Here is a 26,117-nt window from a genome sequence, read left to right as displayed (position 1 = left end):
TGACGCAGGCTCTGCACCCCGTGCGGAGGGCACTGAGCAGAGCCAGTGCTTTCCGGCTCGTCCGCGGAGCCCCAGAGGAGCAGCGGCCAGTGGGGGCATCATGCCCGTCCCCTCCGCCCCCGGCCAGCGCTCCGCACTTGTCTGAAGCCAGCAGAGCACAGCCCACCGAGACCGGCTGGGCTCCCTCCGACGAGCAGCTGGCTTCGGACGTGCGAGGAGGGGCGCCAGCCAGGGCCCAGGAGAGGCCCCCGAGCAGACTGACCGGGCTGCCCCGTGCACGGGATGGCCTTCTGCGGTTTTGCCCCGTGTGCTCCCCCCTCGGCCTCGACGTCACCCGAGTCGAGCTGTCTGCCGCCCTCGCTGGTCTTTCTGCTTGAACTTTCCGACGCTCCCAGAGAGACTGACTTGTGTTGGACCGAGTTCCTGCAGCAGGAGCCGAAGCCAAACCCCGTCACCGTCTCCCAGCCAAGGCGCGCACGGCCGTGGAGCCGGCGCAGGCAGACACAGGCCTCTTTCACTCGGGGGCTGACGTCAGCCCGGGGAGCCGGGGCTTGTCGTAAACCCTCTGTGGTCCCCGGAGACCTTCCAGCTCCCCGGGTGGAACATTCCACCGCGAGGAATGCCGGTCCTCTGGACTCGGGGCTATTCTGGGCCTCTGCTCGGTGGGAGACGGAACTGCCCTCAGAGTGAGTCTCAGAGAACAGCCTGTCCTCGGGTTGCAGCTGCCCCTGCTGTGGTTGAGCTGTGTGATCTTGGGGACGTTGCTTAACCTCTCTGTGCTCAGCGCTTTTGTTTGTGAAATGAGAAGGAAGAGCACCTGCCCCTCGAGGTGACCCTGAGCTCACGACGCACCTGGTCCCGGGCGTGTGCTCTGGACAAGGGGCCGTGGCCCAGCTGTGGCGTTCACCTGAGACCCCATGTAGGGAGCAGTAGGGGCCCCAGTGAGGCAGCGGTGAGGTGGGGCTGTGCAGCCGGCCGCACAGGGGGACGGGGGGCAGGACAGCTGACCCCGCCCTCTTGGGAGAGTCTGATGGAGTCCAGTGGCAGTTGGAGACCTGCCCCTGTCACGGGGTCGGAGCTGGGGAAACCGCCGATGCCCGTTTTAGGCTGTGACTTTGGGCCTTTGCCTCGCAGGCGTGACTCCACTGGCAGAAGGGCCGGGAGCACGGTCCCCCCTCAGCTCCTGCACAGGGGTCGTCACCGAAGGGGGTCCCAGGGCCTCGGCCGAGCGCCCCCGCCCGCTGGACCCGGGCGTGTCTGCGGAACGTCCTGGCCTCGAGCGTCAGGGGTTCTGTCTGGGGGTGTGTGTGCTGTGACTCACCAGCACTCCGTGTGCGGGCCCCGGGACGGTCACCCCAGCGCTGCTTGGAAAGACGGTTGTGAAGGAGCCTCGGGGGTGTTTTTACCCGTTCGTCCGAGCGTGTGGTTTTGTGAAAAGGCAGGTGTGGAAGCGGCGAGAGCCCTCCTATCCCGGACCCTCCCCCGGCACTGGGGGACCTGCAGGGGTCTGAGGAGACGGGTCAGAAACCACTGGATCAGGGAGGCCTCTCCCGTACGGACTAGAACAAAATAAAGCGCCTGTTTCCGGTCTGGTTATTAGATGTCGCGAAGCCGCTCAGTACTCGGTGCTGTTACGTTGAGGAAAAGCGTTGTCAGAACCACGGGGAGCTGCCCAGTGTTCCGGAACCTCTGTGCTGGGGGGATGCGGGACACGCCCGGTCGGGGATCCACTGGGCGGGCTCTGGGGGGCGGTTCCGCCAAACCGATCAATGTGCAGCGTGCCCTTTGCCCCAGCGGTCCCAGGGTGTGGGGCTTGCCCCATGTAGACACGGGCAGGGGCATCTCAGGATGTGGGAGGGAGGTGTGACCTCTGCCCACCGTCTCCAGCAGCCACACCTGGGGGGCGGATGCCACTTGGCCTCTTGAGGTGTCAGGTGGGCAGTGTGGCTGCGTGAGGCCCCCCACGGCTTTCACAGTTTGGGGGAGAGACAGACAACGTGCGGGAAGGTGACACTGTGATGTGAGCCGGAAGGACGCTCGGACGCGGGCAGAGGCCGCGGGGTGGGGCGGCAGGGCCCCCTGCGCCCTTCACTGTGGGCTGATTGGTGTTCGCCGTGGAACACGGGCTGGGGGACAGTCGCCTTCACGTCTCCGCCACTCCGTGCCGTCTTCGCCGTGGAGCCCCCACGGCCCCTGGCACTCACGCCTGTGCTTTCCGACCCACAGGACAACCAGGACGGGCCCCCCAGCGAGGGCATCTTTGTCTCCAGGGTCGTGGATGGTGGGCCCGCGGCCAGGGACGGCGGCCTGCAGATTCACGACAGGATCATCGAGGTACGTGGACATGGCCAGCGGCTCCTCGGCCCACAGCGCCCGCCTGCGCCGGCTCCTCGACGTGCTGGGGTGGCGGGGGGGGCGCCCACGGGGGGCCGAGTGTCGGGCAGCCCCGTGGCATGTGGTGACTGCTCATGCCAGTCCCCGGCACGCTGTTGGCACTGGAGTCAGGCTGGTGTCCGGGCGCGCAGGCGGGGACCCCCAGGGCCTTGGTCTCTGGTGCGTCTGTCTTCGCCGCCTGTTGCCGGTTGCACAGGCTGGTTGTGTGGGACCTGCAGGCGAAGCTGGTGTTTGGGGTGTTTGTGCATCGTCCCTGACGCATCAGCTTCAGGTCCTCACTCGCCGTTTCAGACTCCCTGTGTGGCAGGCTTGTCCCCTACGCTGCCAGCAGGGGGGAGGTCACTCAGGAAGATCGAGGTGCCACAGGGTGTCCGTGTGGCTGAGGGAGAAGGCGCCGCTCTCGCCTCCTCACGGGGCTCTTGTTGCAACCTTGGGCCTGAGAGACGTTTTGCTGGTGGTTCTGACTGTTTCCGCTGCTCTGTCTCGGGGGTGAATGTGTGAGCTGCGTTGGTGGGCTCTCCTGGGGGGGAGTGACATGCGGGGCCCGGGCTGCTGGGCTGAACCCATGAAGAGCTCGGCTGCCGAGCAGGGGACTGGACATCCACGGCTGGGTGTCCGGTCGGGGCACGTTCCCGCAGCAGCTGTGTCTCCGGGTGCTCTGCTGGCCCGTTGCCACAGCTCGGGCCGAGGGCAGCTGTGGCCGTAGGACGAGCAAGTGTGGGGAGGACAAGGTCTCGCAGGTCATCTCCTTCGGACGCATCCCCAGGGGAGGCGTGGCTGCTGGTGGCTCGTCCTCATGGATGGAGACGGCGGGTCTCCCAGGAGACGGTGCCGGGGGTGGTGGCTGCGGTCACCCAGGTGCGAAGAGGAGACTTGGTTTGTGTCCAGGACACGGTTAGTACTGTCCACCCTTTTACTTTTGGGGGGCTCTTAAACTTGGGGCACTTTGGGCCCGTGATTTGGGGTCTCTTTGTGCTCACAGGCTGCAATTTGCTGGGACAAGACCGCTTGGGTGAACCTCCTGCCTTGTTCTTCGGGGAATGTGTTTTCTGAGGCTGTAGTTCGAAAACAAGCCCGGCTCCATGGCTGGGACCTGGGGGCCGGTGACCACCCCCCCACATCTGTTTGCAGGGGCAGGACTTGCTCTGGGCCCAGGTGATGGCGTTCACACGTTCAGCCCACTTTTAATAATTTTTTTTAAGGATTTTATTTATTTATTTTTAGGGAGGGAAGAGGGGGGGAGAGAGAAAGAGAGAGAGAAACATCAATGTGCGGTTGCTGGGGGCCGTGGCCTGCAACCCATGAATGTACCCTGGCTGGGAATCGAACCTGGGACACTTTGGTTCCCAGCCCGCGCTCAATCCACTGAGCTACGCCAGCCAGGGCTCGTTCAGCCCACTTTTGGTTGAGCCATGTTCTCCTTGGACAGAGTTGACCACATCGCAGTGCCAGGAAAGGACCTGGCGGAGAAGGGTCATCTGTGACTCGCTGGCCCTCTCGGCCCCTCCTCCGACGAGCATGCCGGTCCCATGTGGCCCAGCGCGCCGTCCCGGTTTCACACGTCCACGCCCGAGTCTGTTCCCGGCACGAGCGCCATTGTTTCAAGGGCGTGTTTCGTGTCGCCAGCACTATTCACGAGCAGTACACATGGACACACGTCCGACTGGCAGCGGCATGCGCCCTGAGCAGGGTCTCTGTCCGCGACTCGGTTTTTCCCGCCGTGACCGGACTGGGTCTGAGCTCCGGGGCCACGAAGCACAGCCGCACTCCGGTGCGTGCGTTCAACTGCGGCGGGACCCTCGCGGTACTAAGGCACCCCCCGCCCCCGCAGCACGTTCGCCTGCGCCTGCCTGGCGTTGCTTTACGTACGTTCACGCCGTGCGCACCCGTCCGCACCGCCCCATCCCCCGGGGACGTTCTCGTCTCCGCAGTCGGGGAGACTGGCCCCAGCCCCGCCCCTCCCCCCGCCATCGACGGTCTGCCTGCGACCTTGACCCCTCCGGGGACCCCACGGTACAAGAGTCCCACAGGGCCTGTCCTCCACGGCGACGGGGCCAAAGCGACGGGTTCTGCGTGGGCATCGGGTCCCCGTGGTGCAGGCAGCTGCAGAGGGCTCCGGGCAGGACGCCAGCGCCCAGGCGGCCGGCAGAGGCCCTCGCAGGGGAGCGCGGCCTCAGCCTGGTGTTGGGGTTGGACTGCGCCTCCCAGCGACAGCGGGGCCCTCGTTCGCCGCGTCTGGACAAGCGAGACTTTTTGGTTGCTTACTTAAGAGCGAGTGAAAAAACCGCGTGCGCGTCTGTGTGGGTGGGGGGCAGGCTCGAGTGCATCTGAGCGCGTCTCTGGGGACGGCACACGGTAACAGGGGACCGAGAACCGGGACCAGCCCATCCCGGCTGCTCTGAATGCGGCGTCAGGACCCTTTGTTCCTCTCGGTGAGAGAGGAGAGCCGACGCCCCCCTGTGAAGTGAAGGGCGGGGTGGGGGCCGTTCCACCCGGGACGCGGCTCCGCGTGCAGCCCGATTGCGGGGAGTTTGGGTCGATGCGGTGGACACGTTGAGTGAGTCTCTCCACCGTCCCGCCGGCTGAAGTCGCTGGACTGCACAGACCCCCGTACGGGGAGGTCTGACCCCAGAGAAGGGGGCGCGGGGTTTTCCCCTCCCCTTCGGTTGGCTCGAAAGCGACGTCCGTGTGAGCACGTGTGGTTTTCTCCCCGTGGTCAGAGCATGAAAGCCACGCAGCAGGGGCTGTTTCTGGCCTTTGCGGCGACGGACCCCAGTTCTAAGCCGTTTCTGAAACGTGCAGCGTACGGACTTCGGGGAACGGGATGGGGAACCCATGTGTTCCGGTCCTTGTCAGCAGGACGTGGGAGCAAGGCCGGGCGGGGGATAACAACCACCGCAGGGCGTGTCCCGACCGCGCGGGGGCGGGGGTGGCGCTCCGCCTCGGACCGGCTGGGGTGGGGGCGGGGCGAGCACTTCACACCCATCGGCAAGCTTCCCCGAGCGTTTCTCAGGCCGGGCGCCTCCCGCGTGGTCAGGTGTGGACGTTGCCCTTAGGTCAGCGCGCTGCCCTTTAACCAGAGTCAGGGGACGCTGTGTCGTGGTTGCGCCCAAAGTCACGTCCACAGCTGCAAACAAAGACGCCAGTGAAACGAACGCGGGGAAAGCTGGAGTCGGTGCGTTTCCGCTGGGTTCTGCCCCTGGAGGACCGGCCCTGAGCCCCTGGGGCGCTTGGTTTGAGAGGAGCCGCCCCCGTGGGTTAGACATTAGTGTGGGGACAGGTCACAGTGTGGGTTCCGCCCGGTTCCTGGTCCAGGCGGCAGTTACCGAGTGTGCCGGTGCTATGGACTGACTCCGACCCCCCATCTGCACATCCCGCCTGGCGTGGATGGAGTTCATTTACGGTGTGGTCACTCAGGCGTGTGGGCCCAGGTGGGTTCTCTCCCCAGTGCATCCGACTTGCTCAGCTTGTCACCAGCCTCGGACGCGTCACCCAGAGCCACAAACCCAGTGCCCGTGCTCCTGGCCCCGCCCCGCCCCGCCCCGCCCCACCCCACCCCAGTGGTCCTGGATCCGCCCATCTCTCCCCGCCCCGCCCCCAGGGCTCCTGGCCCCACCCCGCCCCCCGGTGCTCCTGGCCCCGCCCCACCCCCCGGCCGCAGGGACTGCGGTGCCGCACGGCTGTGCGCTCTGGCGAGGACAAGGAGCATTCAGAGATGAGCCTCCTCTGCAGAGGATTCAGTCTATCGGCAAAGGCACAACGGTCCATATCGGTGTCACAGGCCGGAAATCAGGGATCCGTCCTTGATGAAGCTTCCTGTGTTTTTGTGAAGTTCTGGGAAACCGTGCTGCTGTGCCCTGCGGCGTTAGCTGTTTGTGGCGCGCGCCCCGGCAGGCCAGGGCAGCCAACATAGACGCCCACGCGCCCGAGGCTGGACGGGTCCCCGGAGCGGCGAGCAGCCCAGGGTGGCACCCGTAGATGCGAGCGGTCCCAGTCCCTGTTCGCAAGAGGCCTCTGTCCTCACCCCATGCGCGCAGGCTGCCGTTGTGCTGTTACTCTGCTTCTCAGGGCTCCTGGCCCGCCCCCAAGCTGCCTCCCCGGCTCCCTGAGGGGCGGTGGCCGGCAGTGTGGACGCGTCCTGCTGTGAAGACGGAGCCGTACCTCCGCGCTGATGGCGGACGTCCTTCCTGGCATGGATCTCACGTCACCCTCGGCTGCTGGCCCGTCCAGGGTGCAGCCCATTGCCAGCTCGGACGCCTGAATATGACCCGGCCCCTGAGCCCACACCCGGGGGCCCGCGGGGACCACGTGTCCCCGTGAGGTCTGCAGGCCCTTGGGTCTGCCCAGGCAGGTGCTGCTCCGTGGACTCTCCTGAGCAGGGCCACAGCGACCTGGCTGCCGGTTTGCCCCATGCGCGGGACACGGCCTCCCGCCTGGGGCGGGGGACGCCCCCCTCCCCGTACATATCTGTGGCCTGACTTAGAAATAGATTTGCAGGTCACACAGGCAGCTTCTGAGGGTCAGACTGCAGGAGGTCAGACATAAGAGCACGAGAGGCAGGTGACAGTGTGTCCCGGGCACTCGGGACATCGGACACTGGGACAGAAGACAGGTGGAGCCGGCAGCTGCCCACCCAGGAATAGCAGCGGCTTTAAATAGCTGCGTCCCCCTGCTACCCGCCCCCCCGCAGGGGAGCAGGGGATTCAGGAGAGAGTCGCTTTATTTGGAAGCGAGGGGCTGAAGTGGCTGCCACGGGGGAGCAGTGAATGAGGAGGCCCTGGCTTTGCTTTTTTTTTTCCTTTTAGGCAAACAGGAAGGTGTCGTAAGAAAACCGAGAGTCCCATTTTTGGAGCTCCACGCTGGGTCTCTCACACTGAACAGAGAAAGCCGCTGCCTTCCTCTCTCCCGGGCTTTGTGTCTCAGGCAGGGGCCAGGGCCGTGCCGGCTGCGGCTGGCACGCTCACCTTGCACGTGGGTGTCCACTGGCAGGTGTGCTCTCTGTTCCCGCGGCCGGGGCTTTGCCAGCAGATTTGGGAGGTTTTGTTGTCGCTCACCTGCCCTCTGCCATCTCGGTGGCTTGGGTCCGCTCTTCCTGTGGGACCGTTTTAGCAATGGGAGTTCCGGAAGGTTCCTGCTCTCCCTTCTGTTTGGAGTGTGCCGTTACCTGGCGTGGCGTTTTCAGACGTCTCCCGGGAAATAATTACTTGGCCAGGTGGCTTGATTAGAGCAGGGTGTCAGGAAGTGGTGGGGGGGCCCAAGGGACTCTGGGAGGGGCCCCTCTGGAGGGGACACTGGGAGGGGTCTGAGCAGAGGCCTCTGGCTCCAGACGCACCTGGGAGGCACCAGACAGTGGGGCCAGGCGTTTGAAGCAGAGAGATGGACTTCGCCTTTTTCCTTTTAATTTTACTCATCCATTTTTAGGGAGAGGGGAAGAGGGGAGAGAAACATCGATCAGCTGCCTCTCACATGCACCCCAGCAGGGGACCAGGTCTGTGCCCCGGGCTTGTGTCCTGCCCAGGAACGGAACCGGCGACCTTTTCGCTTTGCGGGACAACGCCCGACCTCTGGGTCAGACAGGTCAGGGCTGATTTCACCTGTCGCCTTTCTGCCAGCAGGTCTGAGCTCTGTGCTCTGTGCTGACCCAGTGGGGACAGTGTCAGGCTGATGCGGGTGGATGTCTCCACAGAGTCAATGTGACGCTAAAGACAGTGTGAGTGTTAACGTGGATGCAAAACCAGAGATTCCTTCCCAGCCGTCTCCCGACCTTTCCTCTGCTGACGTCACCAGCGGAAAGTGTGAACCTGAATTCCTAAGCTTAGAACAGTGAGACCAACGCAGAGCGGCTGTTTCCGTTTTTCCTTTAGACGCCTGCGCTGAGAAAGGAAACTTGAGTTGCCCGGACCCGGGCATTGGCGTGTGCGTGCACCTGCCCGCCGCTCGGACGGAAGTGTGCTCTCTCGAGGGTAGGAGAGCTCCCTCTGGGCTCACTCTGAGAGTTCGTGTCCCTGCGTAGCTGCCTGTGGGGCCCAGACCCCGGGACGGGGGCCTCCCTGCACCTGCGGGCTTTCGGAGACTTTTGTCTCCGGGTAGGACTCAGATCTTCCTGAGCTGATTTTCTTCGTCTCTGAGTCTATTTCTGAGTCTCTACTTCTCTGAAATGTTACTCCTCTCCAGGACTTTGGTTCTTTCTGTGTGGCTCTCCAGGCTGTCACTCCGAGCACCTCGTGTCCGGCCCCCAAGAGAGAGCAGACCTGCCAGCTCCCCAGCTGTGGGACAGGCGTGTGTCCTGGCAACACGTGTGACCAGCCAGTGGGCGCAGCCGAGCGAAGTGAGAAGGGTGAAGGCGGGTGATTTCAGCCGGGGCTTGGGGGCTGGTGCTTGGTGTCCACGCGGAGCTCTGACCAGTGAGTCACTGTGGGGCGATGGGTTGTGAGTGCGACAGGGGCTCAGCGTTCTCCCCGCGTCGCTCTGGAGCACGAGTCTCTGCATCGCTGTGGTTTGGGTCCCGTGTTTGCCCCGCGTACATGCAGGGAGAGCCCCGTGGGAGCCCCGTGGAGGGCCAGGCCGTGGCCTCCCCGGTAGGGTCACCGCCGTCCTCCCGCGGGACGGAGAAGCTCAGACCTTCCGGGCGAGTGCAGCTCGGCCCCGTCGCGGTCGGGCAGGTGACCGCTGTTTCCCATCGGCTGCGTTTTCGGACTGGTCCGCCGCGCTCGCCGCGTCATTGCCGTCAGTCTGCTGAGACTTCCTTCTCCGTCGCCCCAACGCCAGATGCGCTGCCGTCCCTGCGGGGTGTGCAAATCGTGGGGTCGCCTCTGCAGGTGCAGCTGTTCCCGTGAAAAGAAAAGACGGTGCCAGAACTGAGGGGTCCGTTGGGTCTTCCTGCCCCTCCCCCTCCCCTCCCCCTCCTGCACCCCGCTGCTCCCCTTCTCTCCCTGGGGTGCTTCACCCCGACGCTCAGACCGCACGGCCCTGTCAGTGCTTCAGGCCGTCAGCACGCGTTCGCCGGGGCGGGGGGGCAGCTGCTGGGTTACGGTGCAGACGGAGGTTTGACCAGCCCGAGGAGGCCCGTCGTGGTCACGGCGGGATGGCCCTCCGAGCTCGGGCGGTGGAGGCCGGGCGGCAGGGCGGGGACCCCAGGGCTGTGTGCGGGCACACGGTCCGCAGCCAGCCGGCCCGTCAGGTGCTTCCGCGTCCTCACCCAGATCCCGCGTGCAGGGTCTGCGGGCCTGGCTGCGGCCCGGCTGGGGCGGCACCGCCTCTGCTCGTGGGTTTGCGTTTTCCGTGAACTTCCCCCAGTTCTCCTGGAGAGGCCCCCAGACCGGCACTGCGGGGGCAGCGCTGTCCTGCACCAGAGCCTCCCCAACTGGTTACCGGTGGCCTGGGTAGGGGCCCTGCAGGTGGCCTTCGAGGCGCGAGGGGACACAGTGGAGGGTCCTGCAGGGAAGGCTTCTCCAGCGGCCCCGGCTCCTCTGGGGCCGTGGGCGGCACGGGCCTGGGCCCGGAGCTGTTCTCACACACAGTGCCTCCCGAGCCAGCCTGTGAGCCCCCAGGGAGAACACCGTGCGAGCTCGCTGTCCGTCCACCTGCTGGCTGCACTGGACTCCCCCGGCACCGTTCTGTACTCACTGCGGGTGTGCGGCGCAGCAGCGGTCAGACGGCGCACAACTCAGGGAGTGGTCAGCAGTTGCTGGGCACCGCACGCGGTTATCCCAACACCGTCCACTGCGCTCCCCATGCCAGACGCCAGGGCCCCGTGCCTGTTCTGCAGCCGCCACTCGGTCCTGCTCGGTCCCTGCACCCTTTTCACCCGGCCCCCGCCCCTCCCCTCGGGAGTCTGTCCCCTCTGTCCGTAGGTCTGTCTCCCTTCTGTTTGCTGTTCCTCAGATTCCACTGGCACGTGAAGTCACAGGGCATCGGTCTCTCTCTGACTGGCCTCCTTCGCCGAGTGCAGCGCTGTCCTCCAGGCCCGTCCACGCTGTCACGGACGGTCAGGCCTCCTCCTTTCCCGCCGCTGCGCACCGGTCCGCTGTGCAGAGGCACCACGGCTCTTCTGTCCACTCCCCTGCGGCTGGGCACTGGGGCTGCTCCCAAGTCGTGGCAGCTGTGAATCACGCTGCAATGAACGTGGGGGTGGACATATTGTTTCAGACCAGCGTTTCCGGTTTCTGCGGCTCCCTGTCCAGACGTGGCATCGCTGGGTCACGGGGCAGTTCCGTCTTTAGCTTCAGGGAGACTCCATCCTGCTTCCCCTGCGGCCGCACCCGCCTGCACTCCCACCAGCAGTGCGAAAGCCTTCCCCTTTCTCCACATCCTCGCCAGCACTTGTTTGTTGATACGTTGATGTCAGCCCTTCTGACAGGTGTGAGGCGGTATCTTACTGTGGCTTTCATTTGCGTCTCTCTGATAATCGTTGACATTGAGCGTCTTTTCATGTGTCCGTTCGGCATCTTTGGAGAAGTGTCTGTCCGGAGCCTTTGCCTGTTTTTTTTTTAACTAAATTGTTTCTTCTTCTGGTGTTGAGCTGTATGAGTTCTTTAGGAAGTCTGGATATCAGTCCCTTATCAGATATGTATGGTCTCCCATTAAGTGGGTTAAACTCTCACCTTGTCGCTGGTTCCCGTGGTGAGCAGACACCTTTTATTCCGCCGTGGTCCCACAGAGCTCCTGGGAGGAAACCCGGGCCGCAAACACTCTGGCGTTTCTCCTTCTAGTGTTTTTGTTGGCGTCCCTCCTCCCACGAGGGAGACGAGAGAAGGGTGAACACGCGTGTTCGCTGTTTCTGACTGAGGCCATCACCCGAGCTCCCTGGCCCGGGGCTGAGCTGCAGGAAGGACGGGGCCCTTCGGGGCGTGGAGGGCTCTGCGCCCCATGCAGCAGCCTTTCCGGGACCGAGCTTCAGGGGAGCGGCTCCCTCCCCCCCCCCCCCCCCCCCCCCCGGGAGGGGCAGACCAGCCGCGTCCGACCTCGTGGGGCAGTGGGGCTGCGTCCTGAGTGCCCTGGTCGTGGAGCTGGTTGCCAGGCTCGCGAAAGGGTGAGACGAGGGGAGACGTGGATTCGGGTAAAAAAAAAATCACCTTCGAGCCTCTGGGCTGAGTCAGCGTTGGCTGCGGCCTCTGGCTGCGCTCCGCTGTAGGAGTGGATGTGCGTTCTTGCGTTCTTGGCAGGACTCGCGGGCTGCACCGTCTTCGAGACGTGTCGGGTGTCGGGCATCGGTGCAGCCCCCCCCCCCCCGCCCCCTGCCCCCAGCGGCCTCCGCAGCCCGGTCGAGTGCTGGGCTCCGCCTCGGGGCTTTCACGGCTCGGCCCAGAGGCACTTCTGTCCGGGGAGGCCGGCCTCCCGGGTGCAGAGGGGATTAGCGGACAAGAGGCTCCCAGAGGGGGGTTGGCCCGCGCCGAGCGCTCAGCGGGCAGCCCGGGCCCCGGCAGGCACTTGAGGTGGGCACTTCTCCTTGAGAGGCTCAGAGTCAAGTGCCGGAGGGCGCGGCCTGACCGCTGCTGCTGCTGCCGCCGCTGCTTCCCCGTGGGGCCCAGACGCAGGGACCTGCCCTGTGACCGCAGGGCCCTCCTGCCTGCCCGCCTGCCCACCCCTCACCCCGAGGACGTGCTCACAGGCCCCGGTGCCAGAACACGTGTGTGCGCTGTGGCTGAGACGTGACCGGCCGTCCTCGGTGGCCAGCAGCACCCTCCCGTGTTTGCTGTGACTTCCTGAAGTGTCACCCTGTGGGTCGACTTTGGGGCCCAGTGTGGTTGTGACCTGCGTGTGTGGGGGGAGGGGCAGCCGGTTCAGTTCCGTCTTCTGGCCGTTGGGACGCTTCGGAAGGCTGCTTGGGGGCTCCTGTGCATTTGGAAGAAGGAAACAGCCCGTCACGCTGACGTTTGTCCCTGAGTGAGGTTCAGTCTCGGTGACGGGCCGGGCGGGAAGTGCTCTCGGCTGTGGGGGAAGCACGATGTCGCACGACGCTGGTTAAAGCTCTGAGAGACGGCGGCACCAGAGAGCGCCCGGGAGAGGGGCCGACACAGGCGAGCACACGGCTGCTGTGAGCCGCAGAGTCGATGTTCTGTGTTTCTGTGCTTCGGGCCGGGGGTGGGGGGGGCTTTCGGGACTTGAGTCCCAGCTGCTCACTGCGGCTCGCCTGCCCACGCAGGGGAGAGGCTGCGGCAGGTGACTTGAAGGTCGTGTTCTGCTCGCGCCCCATTCTGCTGGCTCAGCCTGACTGGCTTTGGGAGACTGTCACGGTGCCCCTCGCTCAGGTGAAGGGCGGAATCGCCTGAGACGTTCCCCACCATGCAGCTGGTGGGAGGCGGTCCTCGGGGCTCTGTGACCCCGACGACGCCCCGCGTCTGACGGGGAAACCGAGGCACGCTGTGTCAGACGTGGCCACGAGGACCCAGGTACAGGCCGGGTCACCCCGAGGCCCAGCCCTCAGGAGCCTCCCAGCTCCACCCGTGCAGCCAGCGGGTGCCAGTTTGGTTCCGGCTTCAGTGGCAGCGGGTGCCCGGGAGGGCCGGGTGGTTCTGCTTGGAAGGACCCGAGTTTTCACGTGGAAAGGGGAACAGCGAAGCTGCCTCTGGGGGCGGAGCACCGAACGGAACTTCTGCCGCAGGTCCCACCTCCCGACCTGACGCCTGCCGGCCTCTCTGAAACCGCGGGCCGGGTCTGCCCTCGTCGGGCAGGGAGGGCCTCAGCCCGGCGCTCCGTCCTTGGGTGTCACCCACTGGAGTCACAGCATTTAGGTGTCTCCTTGGTGCCGTGGCTGCTCATTTAATTTCCGTGAAATCGTGTGGCAAAAGTCACGTCTTGGGAGCGGGGGCTGTGAATCGTGCATCACCAGCAGGGCTGGGTGGCCAGCCTGTGCACTCCGGGCCGTCCAGGGGCCTGCCCTCCCGAGGGACAGGTTAGAGGTGGACTTCAGTGCAGTGTCACGGCTGCAGGAATGAGGAGCCTCGTCAGGACTCCGCAGGACAGTGGTTCTCCACTCCGCTCGGCTCTCCGGGGCCTCCGAGGCTACCCAACGTCTCCGGTCCACACGAGCCATCAACGAGCCGTCCATGGCCTCACAGGCGCAGCGGGGAACCCGGCACAGCGGGGAGTTTGTTTCGGCAGCAGCCGGAGCCTCGTGCGCGTCCCAGGGAAGCCCAGTGGCCTCATCGTTGGTGGCTTTTCGCCTCTGACTTGGAAAGACAACGACTTTCTCCCTAGACCCACGACCAGCTCCTGGCGGACAGACACGCAGGTGCGCGGAGGCCGTGCCGCTCTGTGGGCGGGATCCCCGAGGGGGATGTGGCCTTTGCCCCCGGCTGCCGGTGGCTCCTCCCCTGGTTGTCTCGGCTGTGTCCCCGCGGTCTCGGCTGCGTCTGCTGTCAGAGAGGCCCTGCCCCCTTGTCCCTCTGTTGTGCCCTTTCGCCATGTGAGCAGTATTCCCGTGCCAGCACCCGTCACAGGCTTCGCTTCTTGAACTTTATTTTACTGGGCTTTCCAGTGGCGTTTGCTGTTTAATTTTACTTACTAGTCTGTGTGGGCTGCCGGGACACCCCCCCCCCCCCCGTGAGGGCCAGCCCCTGCCCCCACACAGGCGGCCCCCAGACGCCTGAGGCCCTGCGTCGTTCCCGTGGACGTGAGGCCGGCAGGTGCCGGAGCCTGAGAGCTGAGCCGGCCCCGGGACGCCGGAGTTCAGAGGCGGACACGGAGTGGAGGGCGGCGACTGAGGTGTGAGAATTTTTATGAAAACACATTTTTCAGAAGGGAACCCGGTTTATTCTTTAATAAGGGTCGTTTTCTGAAAAACGTCTGGCAGGTAAATAAACCTCAGGGAATTTTACTATTTTTTTTTCTTCAGCAATTCCGTGGACTTTGAGTGAGAAGCAATTTCACTGCTTGTTCTGCCGGAGCAGATCTGATAAAATCTGTTAGCCATCAGCTTTGCCTTCGCCCCCTGAGGACGTTTTAAACTCGGGAGACCGGGCTGTGATTTTGAACTTCAGCTTTCAGTCTGTGGATTCTGTGGTCGCCGACCACTTTGATCTTGAGCTCGCCGGTGTGAAGCTCAAGGCTCGCCCCTCACCCCCCCCCACTTTCCAGGTGCAGGGTGTCCTGCCCAGGGGCAGCATGTGGGGGTTTCCGTGGCCCCGGGGAGCCAGGAGGAGCTCCCGAAGAGGAGCTGTCCCTGCCGCTCAGTCCCCCGGGTCCCTGGAACTCGGCCCTCTGCTGGCCTGCCGCCTGGGGGAGGCAGGACAGCCCTGTGCTGGATGTCCTCTCGAGGGCGGGGCCTGACAAACATCTGGTCCCCCTTTTGCTGATGGGGACTGTGGCTGTCAGAGGTTGGACGCACCCAGGGGCACCGGGCTGGTGAGCGCCCACGTTTGGTGATTTCGGAGCCCGGGTGCAAGGACCGGCTGAGCTCTGAGCATGGGGGGGGGGGGGGGGGGGCGCTGATGATGCTGGGCAGGAAGGTTCTCGACGGGGAGGAGGGAGCCGGACTCCAGTGGGCACAGGGTGCTGAGCTCCTCAGGGGCAGACCAGGCCCCCTCTGTGCCCCACCAGGAGAGGATGGGGTAGGTACTTTGGGCGGGGATCCCAGCCTCTGAGGTTGCACCACAGTCGAGCCGTGGGGCTGCCGGTGAGGACAGCCCAGATGCGTAAATGAAAAGGGTCAGGAGGACTGGTGGGGATGGATGACGGGGAGGGATGGCCCGTGTCTGCACAGCAAGCAGGCAGGTGGGCCCCAGGGCTACAGAGCGACTGTCCTGTGTCCGCTGCTCTCTGTCCTGCGGAGTGTCCCCCGGAGCCCAGACGCTGACTGTGGGGGCCAGGGAGCAGGCCGCCCCCAGCAGTGCTAGGCAGGCCTGTGACCCAGCACCCACGCCAGGCCCGGCCGCCTCGGGTCCTAGCTCCTGCCTCCCTTGCTTCTAGCAGACTGCTTTCCCCGTCCCGACCGCACTTGCCTTCCCTTTATGGGGGGGGGGGCGGGGCCGGGGGGGGGGGGCCATGGTAACCCCTCCGAGGACCTGCTTGTTCAGCAGACGCTAGGACCAAGCCAGCCAGCCTTTGCTCTCAAGGGCCAGGCGGTCGATGGTTCTGGCTTTTGAGACCATGTGGTCTCTGTTCAGTCTGTTCCACTCAGCCCTTAACTAGGTGGAAAATTCAGGCATTTGAAAATTATTATTTTTCATAGCCAATGTGCAGAAAATCCCAAGTGGGTGCATGGCCCCCAGCGTTTAACAGAAGTCGCGCAAAGTGGCGGCTGCTAGACGTCGGGCTCCAAACCGGTACCGCATGCAGAGGCAGAAAGCAGGCACCGCTTTTGCGCACCGGGGTTTCCGTCCACGGAAACAGGCGTGACTGTCAAAGGCTCCTCCTGCAGCTCCTCCCAGCCCGGCTCTCTCCCTGGCGCTGCTCGCGATTTATCCAGCCCGTCTACCTTTTTTGGTTTTTTTTTAATAGAAAATGTAATTTGCCAAGTTGCAGCCCACGGCTAAATGGGCCCCGCAGGGAAGTCTGGGAACGTGGTTTCCCTTGGTGGTCCGATGGGGTAACCTCAAAACGCTGCGCGGGGACAGAGCCGCCCCGGGATACGTGCTCCGCCCTGCCGGTGAGAAGCCCCGGAGAGGGGTGCCGGCACTTTTCCGGCAGAGTTCCGTTCCCCTCCCCCCAAGTTACAGAGACCGGAGGTGCGGAACCTCGTGCTGTCCCACCGGTGTGTGGGGGGGAGCCTGTGTTCATCGCTCGTGCCCCAAGACGGTGGGCGTCGGAGGCTGCTGTGCTCGCTTTCGGGGGCAGGGAGCCTGCGGGCGGGACCTGGGGCCCCGGGGGCGGGGTGGGAGGCGGGGCCTGGCGAGTTCTGGGCGGGGCCTGGTGGGTTCTGGGCGGGGCCTGGGAAGGTGGACCTTGGCAAACACTGGTCTCTGGTAGAGGCCCCGATAGTAATGATAGTAACGCGGTTCCCCAACTGCGTTACAGGACACAGGGGGCCAAAGGGCAATGTACTATTACCGAAAGGAACCCCCCAGGTTCGTTACGTCCGCCGCCTTCTAGGAAAGACGTCTCTCAATGCCAGAGACTTGTGAAAAGGAAAGGAAACGTTTATCTAATGCTGTACACACTTAAAGTAGTGACCTAATGTCTTCGTCAAAATCCCAAAGTCCCTCAGAACACCCACAAACACACACAGTCCTTCCTTCCCCCCTTGGCCCAGTCTGGGGTACCATATCTCAGGGAAAGAAATAGAAGTCCGTGGCTCAGGCAGCCCCCGGTTCTTCCCAGTGATCCGTGCTCGGCTGGTAGGGCTTCCTCAGTTCCCGGCACCATCAGTTGTTTCGCCAGGATCTCTGCTGAAGTCGGGTGGTGGTTCTCTCTCACAGGGCTACAGGGGTTCCCAGTCTGCTAAAGACCGAGTGGTCCTCCCTCCTGCACTGCCACAGCAGCGAGGTCCTCCCTCTGCACCATGGCTGTGGGAGCCCCCACTCTGGCAAAGCCAAGTGGTTCTCCCTCCAATGGCTGCCGTGTCTCAGTTTAAATCCCCCTCTCCAATCTTCCTCTGCAGCCCCATTTCCAACTCCTCCCACAATCAGCTACACCTGCCAGCACCCTCAGATCTTTCCAGCTTTACTGGTCGCCATCGTGAGTCTGGGCAGGCGTGGCCCCATGTCATGGAGCCAATCATCTCCAAGCTCCCACGCAGGCGCTGTAACTCGGGGGACCTGCCCCCCAGTCACATCTTGGCGGGGAAGTTACTTCCATCCCCCTGGCTCAGAGCATGGCCACAGCTATTTAACTTGTCTATGTAACCAGTTAAAGGTTATAGATATGTTAAATGACCACGCCAGAGGTTAGCTGCAGGGCTGTGGCTATGCAAAACAGCTCTCAATGGCCCTGCTCCCTGTATCCCTTCCCCCAACCCACACCTGTGCAGGGGAGGGGTGAGGACATCCTAAAAACTCCTGGACACCTTGAGTTCTGGACCCCACTCCAAATCCCTTTTTGGGGTCCCCCTCTTGGCTGCACCCCATAACAAAGTGAGGGATGAGCTATGCCATACGGGGCCTTCCCGTCGGTCTGCATCTCAGAGGGGTTCTGGGAACCACAGCCCGTTTCCGTGGCACACGGGCCTCGGGGTCCCGGCAGCTGCCAGAAGGGAAGGTGGGCCCCCCCCCCGGTGCTGGGGGTGGGAAGCGTGTCCATAGAAGCAGGTGCGCAGAAGCCGCTCCACGCGTGCAGACACCAGCCGTGCCCTCGCAGGTCAGTCCGGCCTCGCACGGAGCAGCCGTTTCGCTCGGGGGGGTGGGGGTGTCCCTGGGAAGTCGAGTTTCCAGCCGGACGCCCCAGGAAGTCGTCCCGAGAGGCGGCCCCTTCGGATGGCGGCTGTGCTGCTGGGCGGCTTGGCTTACCGCTCACGTGTTTCCCCAGGGGGCAGCTCCCATGACCGCGTGCCCTCTCTCCGTCCCCGTCCTCCGTGCCTCTGTGACCCACGTCACTCAGGCCGAGGGAAGGGGCGTCCGCGCCACCCCAGCCCCCCGCGCGCACAGGAGCCGGGGCGCTCGGGGCGGAGGAGTGCTGGCTGACAGCGCCGTGGGCTTCCTGACCCCCTGGTTCCGTCCGACACGGAGACCTGGGGGCTGCAGCTGCTGCCGCCGCCCACTGGCCGCCGCCACCTCTCTGGCTCTATTTGGGGATCCGGCAGCTCTGGGTAAAAATAGCTGTGTCAGTTTGAGAGTGTTAATACCCCAGTGACCCTGCCTGGAATCCCACCAGACCCAGGAGGAGGCGGCCCTGCCCCCCCTGCCCCAGCCTCTGCCGCCCTCGCCCTCGGCTGCCCCCAGCCCCAGCCCCAGCCCCAGCCCCCAAGCCTCGAGCTGATCCATAAGCAGGGCCTTGGAGGGGGTTTCCAGGCCTCAGGCCCCCAGGCCCAGGGGGCTGGCCCTGCGCAGGACGGGCCAAGCCCCACCCCCCAACTCTACCCCCCACCCCCCTGCTCTTGCGTAGGGAGGACCTCCGGAGCCTGGTGTCCGAAGCCCAGGCAGCTCGAGTTGGATGGGCAGCCGGCTGCGCTCAGAGGGAACCAGCACTCGTGTTCCTTGCTGGGCCGTCTCCATTTCCGGGGCGGGTGGGGGGTGGGGGAGCACCGCAGGCGACAGCTGTTCCGTCTCTGAGAAAAGCGTTCGTCTCTGCCTGGAACCCGATCGCTAGCTTCAGGTTAGGAGGCTGGATTCCGGGGACTGTTTCTCCTCCGAGGCTCTGACTCCTTCGTTCTTGTGGTGGGGAAAAACAGGAGAGTGTGGCTGCCCTTCACTGCCGACTTGGGCTTTGTTGCAAACGCAGGGCCTCGTGCCCAGGACCCTGTGATCCCACCAGCGGTCGCAGACAGTGGTCGTCACGGGTCTGGAATGCGGTGCCTCTCCCTGGCTGTTTCCTTCCGTGTCACATGCCGGCGTCTCACCTCGGGTCTCAGGGTGGGCGTCGTGGGCCTGCCCACGGACCCCCTTGCTCAGTGAGTCGCTGCCCCCACCCCCGACAGCCGCCACGTCCCCGGCTGTGCCTGGGGGTCCGGCAGCTCCGGCTGAAAGGAGTCACGTCCCTTCTGAGAGCATCGCCTCTGCCAGAAGGACAGGGACGACGTGACTGTGTTCTTTCTATCAGCCGTTCACGGTTGTTCCACCATTATGTACGTTCTCATACGTTGTTCTGTGTAAGCTTTATGGCATCCACGTCTGAAACCATTTTTGGCGAAGTCTTAGCTTTTTGTTCACCTTCTTTTCTGGAGTGAAGAACGTCCCCGATCCTGGAGGGTTTTCGCCCGTTGCAGCGGCGACCCCCTGGGGTCTGAGGGGGTCTCTCCCAGTTTCCCAGACGCGAGCGCACTTGCAGCTGCCCCGGTCGTGCTGGAGAACGTGCAGGCGGGAGGATCCCCCCCCCACTCCGTCTGCGGGACGGACTCCGGGGGGGTGGGGGTGTGTGCGGGGGCCGGCGTCCTCCCGATCAGCCCCGCACAGCCCTGCGCTCCCCGCCGTCCGCCCCTACAGCTTCTGCCACGAGTGTGCGTCTGTGTCACGAGTGAGGACACGGGAGGAGGACGTGAATCTGCTGTGAACAGTCCTGTGCTTAAACCTGTTCTTTTGCTTCTGTACATTTGGGACAGCAGTCGTCTGGGATTCAGAAAGAGAGGACCCACGGCCCCACCCCGGCATCCCCACCCCCCACCCCGGGCCCTGGACGTGGCTTTCCAGAGCGCCCTCCCCTGCCCCGGGCGTCCCCACCTTGGCCGCAGCCGCCCGAAGACGGCCCTGGCTCTCCTAGAGGAGGGGCCGCCCTCCCGAGGCGAGCAGCGTTTCCTCAGACTGTCGGTGGGGAGGTGTTAACTCCTCCGAGGCCTGAGCTGTCTCTGAACACCTGGCGCCGTGAGGGTGTCCGGGTCCTCCTCCCGCGGGTGGACGCAGAGCCAGGCTGTCCGCTCTGTGGTCCCTCCCTCCCTCCCGGGGGGCTGCAGGCTTGCGGGCCGGCCGCTTCCTGCCCCGGGAGTCGGGCTCGGTCTCGGCGGCCGGGCCCCTCCCAGCGGGGGAGGGGGGGGCTGCAGGTGTCCCCTTGCAGGCGGCAGCAGCGATGGCGGCACAGCCGTCCGTCGGGACCTCCTGGCTCCCGTCCAGAAAGGGGAGCTCCCGTTGTAAATCCCTAATTGCCTCTGAAATGCAAACACCGACGTATTTAATTTTTCTCTCCCCTCTGTGACGTGTCTGCTTTGTGTGGTAGCCGGAGCAGGTGGCTGCCAGGCCGGTGTGCCGGAGTATGGCCCCAGCCGCTGAGGGCTCTGCGGGGGCCTTGCACACTGAGGGCACCCGGTCACCGCCCGGTCACCGCCTGGTCACCGCGAGCTCACCTCGGGGGGCAGTCCTGGGCCTGGGCTCATTTGTCTCTGTGTCTTGGAGGTCTCCCGGGCGGGACTCACAGACTCGACCCCGGGGTGTGGGCCTGCTGCCTGGAGCGTCTCGGTGGAGGGGCGTGGGGTGCTCCAGGTTGCCACTGTCACACCCCCTGCTGCCGGCTGCACTCCGTGAGCGGTGCTGCTGCGGCTGGAGGTGACCACAGTCCAGCTCAGAGCTCGGACACCGTGCCCCAAGGTGTTCTTAGCCACCCCCCCGCCCGTGTGTGTGTGTGTGTGTGTGTGTGAGTGTGAGTGTGAATGCCCACACAGCGGCCCTCTGAGACACTCCTCCCCTCCCCCTCGTTGTACATGTGGGCGCAGTGGGTCCCGAGGAGCTTTGTCACGTGACCCAGGTGACACAGCTGCCGAGTGTCCGGCTGGGGCCGGAATCCAGACAGCGCCTTGCAGGTGTGCAGGAGACCCTTAAGTCGTGTTTCCCCTCCTGCCGGGCTGACTCCCTGGGGTGGCACCCCCCCACCCCCCGAGTCCTGCTCAGGAAGCCAGGGTTCACAGGCTCCGAGAACAGGGACTGAGCTTGGTGCAGGCGAGCGGGTAAAGCTGCCCATGGCTGCTGCCGCCGTTGGAAGTTTCTAGGCGTAACCACTGTGGGGACAGAGTCCCCCCGACTCCAGCTCTGCCCCCCAGATGTGTAAGGGCAGCCCCCAAGGTGGGGTTGTCTGCCCCCTCTGTGTGCCGTTCATGCTGCTGTGAGGCTGGAGTGACGCCGGGCGGGCATCCTGCTTGCCCCAGCCCGGCTCCCTGTGCCGACCCTGCAGCCACCCCCCTGGGGAACCAGGGCAGGAGGCTGCCGCCGGGCCCTGGCCGAGTCTCTGGTGCATCGGGCCTGGGCTGGGACCCCGGGTGCCTGTGAGCAAATGTGCCACCAGGACGGGGCCGGAGCCTTCAGGGGGGAGGTGCTCTGGCGGGAGCTGCCTCAGCGTCTCCCGAGAGGCCCCTGGGGGCGCTCAGTCTCACGCAGGAGGTGCGCGCTGCACGTGAGGACTCCGGCCTGCTCGTGTGCTGGGACTCGAGCCCCAGCCGGCGGCGTGCACAGGAACGGGGACCGGGGGTTTCCACAGAGACACCCGCCTGGCCTCGTCCCACGGACAGCCCTGAACTCCCCACACAGGGTGTCTCCCGAGAAGACTGAGTCAAGGAGCTGTCTTGGCGTTTAGCAAGAGTGTAAGGAAAGGTGACAAAACCAGGTACTTTGTTTTGGAAGAGAGGAACTGCCTGTTGGCGTTACGGCTCATGACACCTTCCGGGTGCTCGCTGGGTGCCAGGCGTCAGCCTGGGAGACACCTCTGTGCAGGACGTGCGTGAGGCCCGGCGGGAAGACTGGGCCCCACGATGCACCTGGTCATCCCCACAGCGCACCTGGTCATCCTCACGGTGCACCTGGTCATCCCCACGGTGCACCTGGTCATCCCCACGGTGCACCTGGTCATCCCCACGGCGCACCTGGTCATCCTCACGGTGCACCTGGTCATCCCCACGGTGCACCTGGTCATCCCCACAGCGCACCTGGTCATCCTCACGGTGCACCTGGTCATCCCCACGGTGCACCTGGTCATCCCCACGGTGCACCTGGTCATCCCCACAGCGCACCTGGTCATCCCCACGGCGCACCTGGTCATCCTCACGGTGCACCTGGTCATCCCCACGGTGCACCTGGTCATCCCCACGGTGCACCTGGCCATCGAGATCCACACGCCTGCGTCCCCACCTACAAAACACGCGCATTCCCACAAAGGACACCAGGACAGCAGAAACCGTGTCCAGGGAGGAAGTTAGAGGAAAACCCTCCCTGTTGACCAGCAGTCACACGGGCAGCAGGTGACGCCCGGCTGTCCGCAGACCCTAAGACAGAAGTCCTGGGGCAGCGGCACCGATGTGGGTGCGCCCACCACCACGGGGTCCTGCAGGCTCCCACGGCCTGCCAGGCGGCCCTGCCACCTCCGGAAGGACACTTGCGACCCCCATGACCTGGGGTCACGGACAAGCCAGCTCTTCTCGTGGAGGAACAAGCCCGCGCCCCCAGCCCCGCGCCCTCTGCCAGGAGGAAGCCGCCTGCGCAAGGACGTGTGGGCGGACGTCCCTCCCGATCGGCTCCAGCTGAGGCTCGGGGTCAAGGTCGCAGAGATGTCACTCAGCCTGGTCTCGGGAGGCCTGCCCGACCCAACTGGCCTGCAGGGTCCTCCCGCTGCCGTCCTGCGGCGGGTCTGCCGGGACCGGCCGCACTCACAGTGCCGGACGTCTGCGTGGGAGTCACCCACACTGTCCCCAGGCCTCTCGGGGACTCGGCCGGGCTCCGGGGGACGGGACGCCCTGTGGACGGCCCCCTGGGTTGGCGTGTGCGGGTGAGCGGTGGGTGTGTGTGTGCGGCCTCCGGAAGAGCAGTTGGCCCTGGGCCGCCTCCGGGCCCACAGCCCGGGGCGGGGGGACAGACTTCCAGGCCCTCACACTTCCCTGGAAGGCCCAGCCCCTCCCTGACCGAGGGACGCAGGCCGGGACACGCAGACAGAGACGGGCTCCCCTCCACTGACGACGAGGCTGGGGGAGGCCTCTCCAGAACCCCCGTCTCGGGGTCAAGGAGCGAGCACCCCCCACTGGCCCTCAGGGGGTAGACGGGGTGACTCAGCACATCCCTGTGGTTTCGCAGAGCAGAGCCGGGCCGTCCGGGCAGCTGCAGCTGGTTTTTCCTCGGAGCTCGGAGCCTCTCCTGGTGCAGAGAGACTAAACCCCCAAAGTGTCACCAGCCGAAGGCCGAGCCTGTGTCAGTGCCACCATCACTGTCCCAGGGAAAGACAGACGGACAGACGTCCCCGGTGCAAAGGAAGGCCCTGGGTGGAGTCGCAGCCAGGAGAGTCTCAGAGACGCACCTCAGTGACCAAGGGCGAAGGGGGTGGGGGCATGGGGGGTGGGACCCTCACGGCCCGAGGGGACCGCGCAGGAGTCAGCGGTGGAGGCCGCCGTGGTCACTTGGGTCCAGGCGGGTCAGGGCCACGTGCACGGCACCCTGAAGACAGGGCGGGGCGTCCCTGCCGCTGCTGGTGCCGTGAGCCCCTGAGGGTCGGGGTCAGGGTCGGGGCCACGGTCGACCCGGAACCTGACTTCGTTTACTCCTGGCCCGTCCCCGCTTCCTGGCTCCGGGGGAGGGTTGAGAGTCTCGTAAAAAGGCTCCGAATGCTTCTTGGACGCGAGAGCGCTTACAGCACTACATTGTGATGAGCTACACGTAAATGAATCAGAAACACATGGCGCTCACTTCCTCCGGGAGGGCCGGGGCCGGGGACGTGGCGGCGGGGGCTGGCGAAGCCGAGGCCGCGGGCTGGGCGCGGGCGGGACCTGAACCTGGACCAGGACCCGGCCCCTAGGGTCTGCGTGGCCCGCGGCGGACGGACCTGGGGTGCTGCTGAAGAGGGGAGCACTTCACCCCAGCCGGACGCCCAGGGTCGGGGGTTTCCCCGAAGTCTGGGGACGTGGGAGTTTCCCGTAACCCGCCGGGAAGGGTGGGTATCTAGAGGCTCCTGGGAGCCGCGAAGCCCAGCATGAGAAGGTGTCACGTCCCCGGGGCCCGCTGAGGGCGTGCGGGTGGTGGCTCTCCCTCAGAGGCGCGACTCAGTGGCCTCAGCCCCGGAGCGTCCACTCTGCAGCCGGTCCCGACTGGACGTCCGGTCAGGAGCTGGGCCCACCCACAGCCCCCCGGCGGGGGCGGGGCAACAAGTCACGAGAGTCCCGGAGCAGCCGCAGTGGAAGCCGGTCTGGGGCGAGCGGCTCGACGGGACCTGTCCCTCAGCCCCTGCCGCGGCCGGGACTCCAGGTGGACTCCGGCTGCAGCCTCACAGGCCAGAGTGCCGCCGGCACATCCGAGCCGAGAACAGCGGTTCTCGCGGAGGGGAAACAGACACAGCCCAGGACTGGGCAGCTGGCAGAGGCTGGTAGAGGGAGACACCGGGGCCGCGGCCGTGGGCTGGCGACACGGAGAAGACACGGTGGGGGGGGGGGGCAGGACCCCGTGGGGAAGACCTCACCTTCGCCTGCCGGCCCAGCCGGGGACGCCGCCTCCAGGACCACGTTCTCCACTCATCGGAGGCCCGGCGGCCCGGCTGTGCTCCGGGCACAGGCGCGGCCGAGTCTGGCAACCGTGACGGTCGCCCGAGTTGCACAGAGGCTGCCCTCGGACGCTCCGGACACGGCAGAGGCCCCGCCCCACGATGCCAAACCCCGCAGGACGGCCTCATGGGAAGGCGTGAGGGACAAGTGCCGAGAACTGGCCGTGCCGGCGTGAGGTGGTCGCCCCGACGGCACACACGTGCGTCTGGCCACAGGCCAAACGCTCTGCAGCTGGGCTGCCCTTTTGGGGCCAACACCGTGTTTCTGATCGTCCTGCACGTGTCAGCCAGGACAGACTCAGGACAGACTCAGGGCCTCCCCCACCCTCGCCCCGGAACCGCTGGTGCCTGGCCCCCATCGGCCTGAGTGACGATGCCACAGAACCGCCACGCTGCCGTCTGTGGAGCCACCGTCTGCCCCACTTGTGCCCTAACGCCTCTCCCACCCGGGTCTCAGCGGCCGTGAAGGAAAGGGCAATGTGACACCACTTGCGCCTCCGGCGGGTGACGCTGGGGGCCGCTGTGGGGGCACTTCCTCCGGCAGGAGGGTCCCTCTCGCTCTCTGGGCCTGTGGTTCTCAGAGTGGGTTCCCAGCACACACGGCACGCAGCTCCCGGGAACCCGTGGGGAGTGGGAGTCGGGCCCCGCCCACACCTGCTGGACCGGAACCTGGGGGCCGCTGGCAGGTCCCCATGTCCATCCTGGTCCGGGAGGCTGGCGGAGCCGGCTGGGTGCCGTGGTCCCTGAGCACCCTTGTCACCTCACTGAGGAGTCACACTGTCACCCGCCCCCCACCCCACAGGTCCAAGGCCGGCCCACATTCCAGGGAGGAGCAGGACTCCACCTCCTGGTGAGGAGTCGGCAGAGACTCGGGGCCACTTGCCACCACCCCAGCCTGGTCCGTCCCTGGTTCCCTGCAGTGACCTCTGTGCAGCGCACCCAGATGTCCCTCGTCCCTCGTCCCTCGGTTAGAAGCGACCCGGCCGACGCGGCCGCTCCGGCTCCCACCTCGGCCGCTGAGCGCGCGGCTGGGGCCTGCAGAGCTGGCTCAGGACTCGAGCATGGGGGCAAGGAGGCCTGGCCTGAGGACTCACTGCCTGTCGTTCTGTTTCGTGAACGTGGTGACGTCGCGAGGCCACCGGCCCCCGGAAAGATGCCGAGGACAGAGCTGGGCAGTGGGGGGGCTCGTGGGGGGGCGGGGCGGGGGGAGCGCAGTGGAGGGGTACACAGAGCTGCCTGCTGTCACGTGACAGCCCAGGGCTGTTTTGTAAAGCTGACATTTTTCTGGGAAGAGGCTTTGTTACAAAGCGTTGGTCTGGCCAGCGTGTGCTGGGCGGGGGGACCCAGGAACCTGCCCCTGGGCCGCAGGGGCCTCGGTGGGCTGGGCTCAGAGGGGCTGCCCGCCACGGAGCCGCACAAACCACAGGCCAGGCCAGCCGATCGCAGGGCAGTGTCCGTGACCCAGTGTCTGGGGCGGGCCCAGGGGCAGGCTGTCAGCAGGCTCCCCACGGGCCACGGGAGGCCTGTGCGGTGGCCCTGGGGTGACGGGCGGTCGGAGCGGCTCCTCAGACACAGGACAGGTTCTCTGTGAGCCTGAGACGCTTCCTGGGCCGATCGGGACCCCGGGCTGCAGTCCCCCCAGCGGAGGGGGACCCACACGGTCCCCCGTCCCTCCAGGTCCATTTTCTCCGCGGGTC

The 26,117-nt window shown here is 65.4% G+C and overlaps 1 protein-coding gene across 2 annotated transcripts in view; it reads left to right on the top strand.

The window, feature by feature from the left end:
* Positions 1–26,117, top strand: part of PDZRN3 (PDZ domain containing ring finger 3) — a 102,451-nt gene that overhangs the window by 9,888 nt on the left and 66,446 nt on the right. For both annotated transcript variants that reach the window (XM_036030241.1, XM_036030240.1), the window contains one exon: positions 2,227–2,334. In XM_036030241.1, the coding sequence (XP_035886134.1) occupies positions 2,227–2,334 (108 nt within the window). The remainder of the gene's footprint in view (positions 1–2,226; positions 2,335–26,117) is intronic.

Source organism: Phyllostomus discolor, chromosome 7, assembly GCF_004126475.2.
Source record: "Phyllostomus discolor isolate MPI-MPIP mPhyDis1 chromosome 7, mPhyDis1.pri.v3, whole genome shotgun sequence".
NCBI classification, from domain to species: domain Eukaryota; kingdom Metazoa; phylum Chordata; class Mammalia; order Chiroptera; family Phyllostomidae; genus Phyllostomus; species Phyllostomus discolor.
This window is presented reverse-complemented; position numbering and strand designations above follow the sequence as displayed.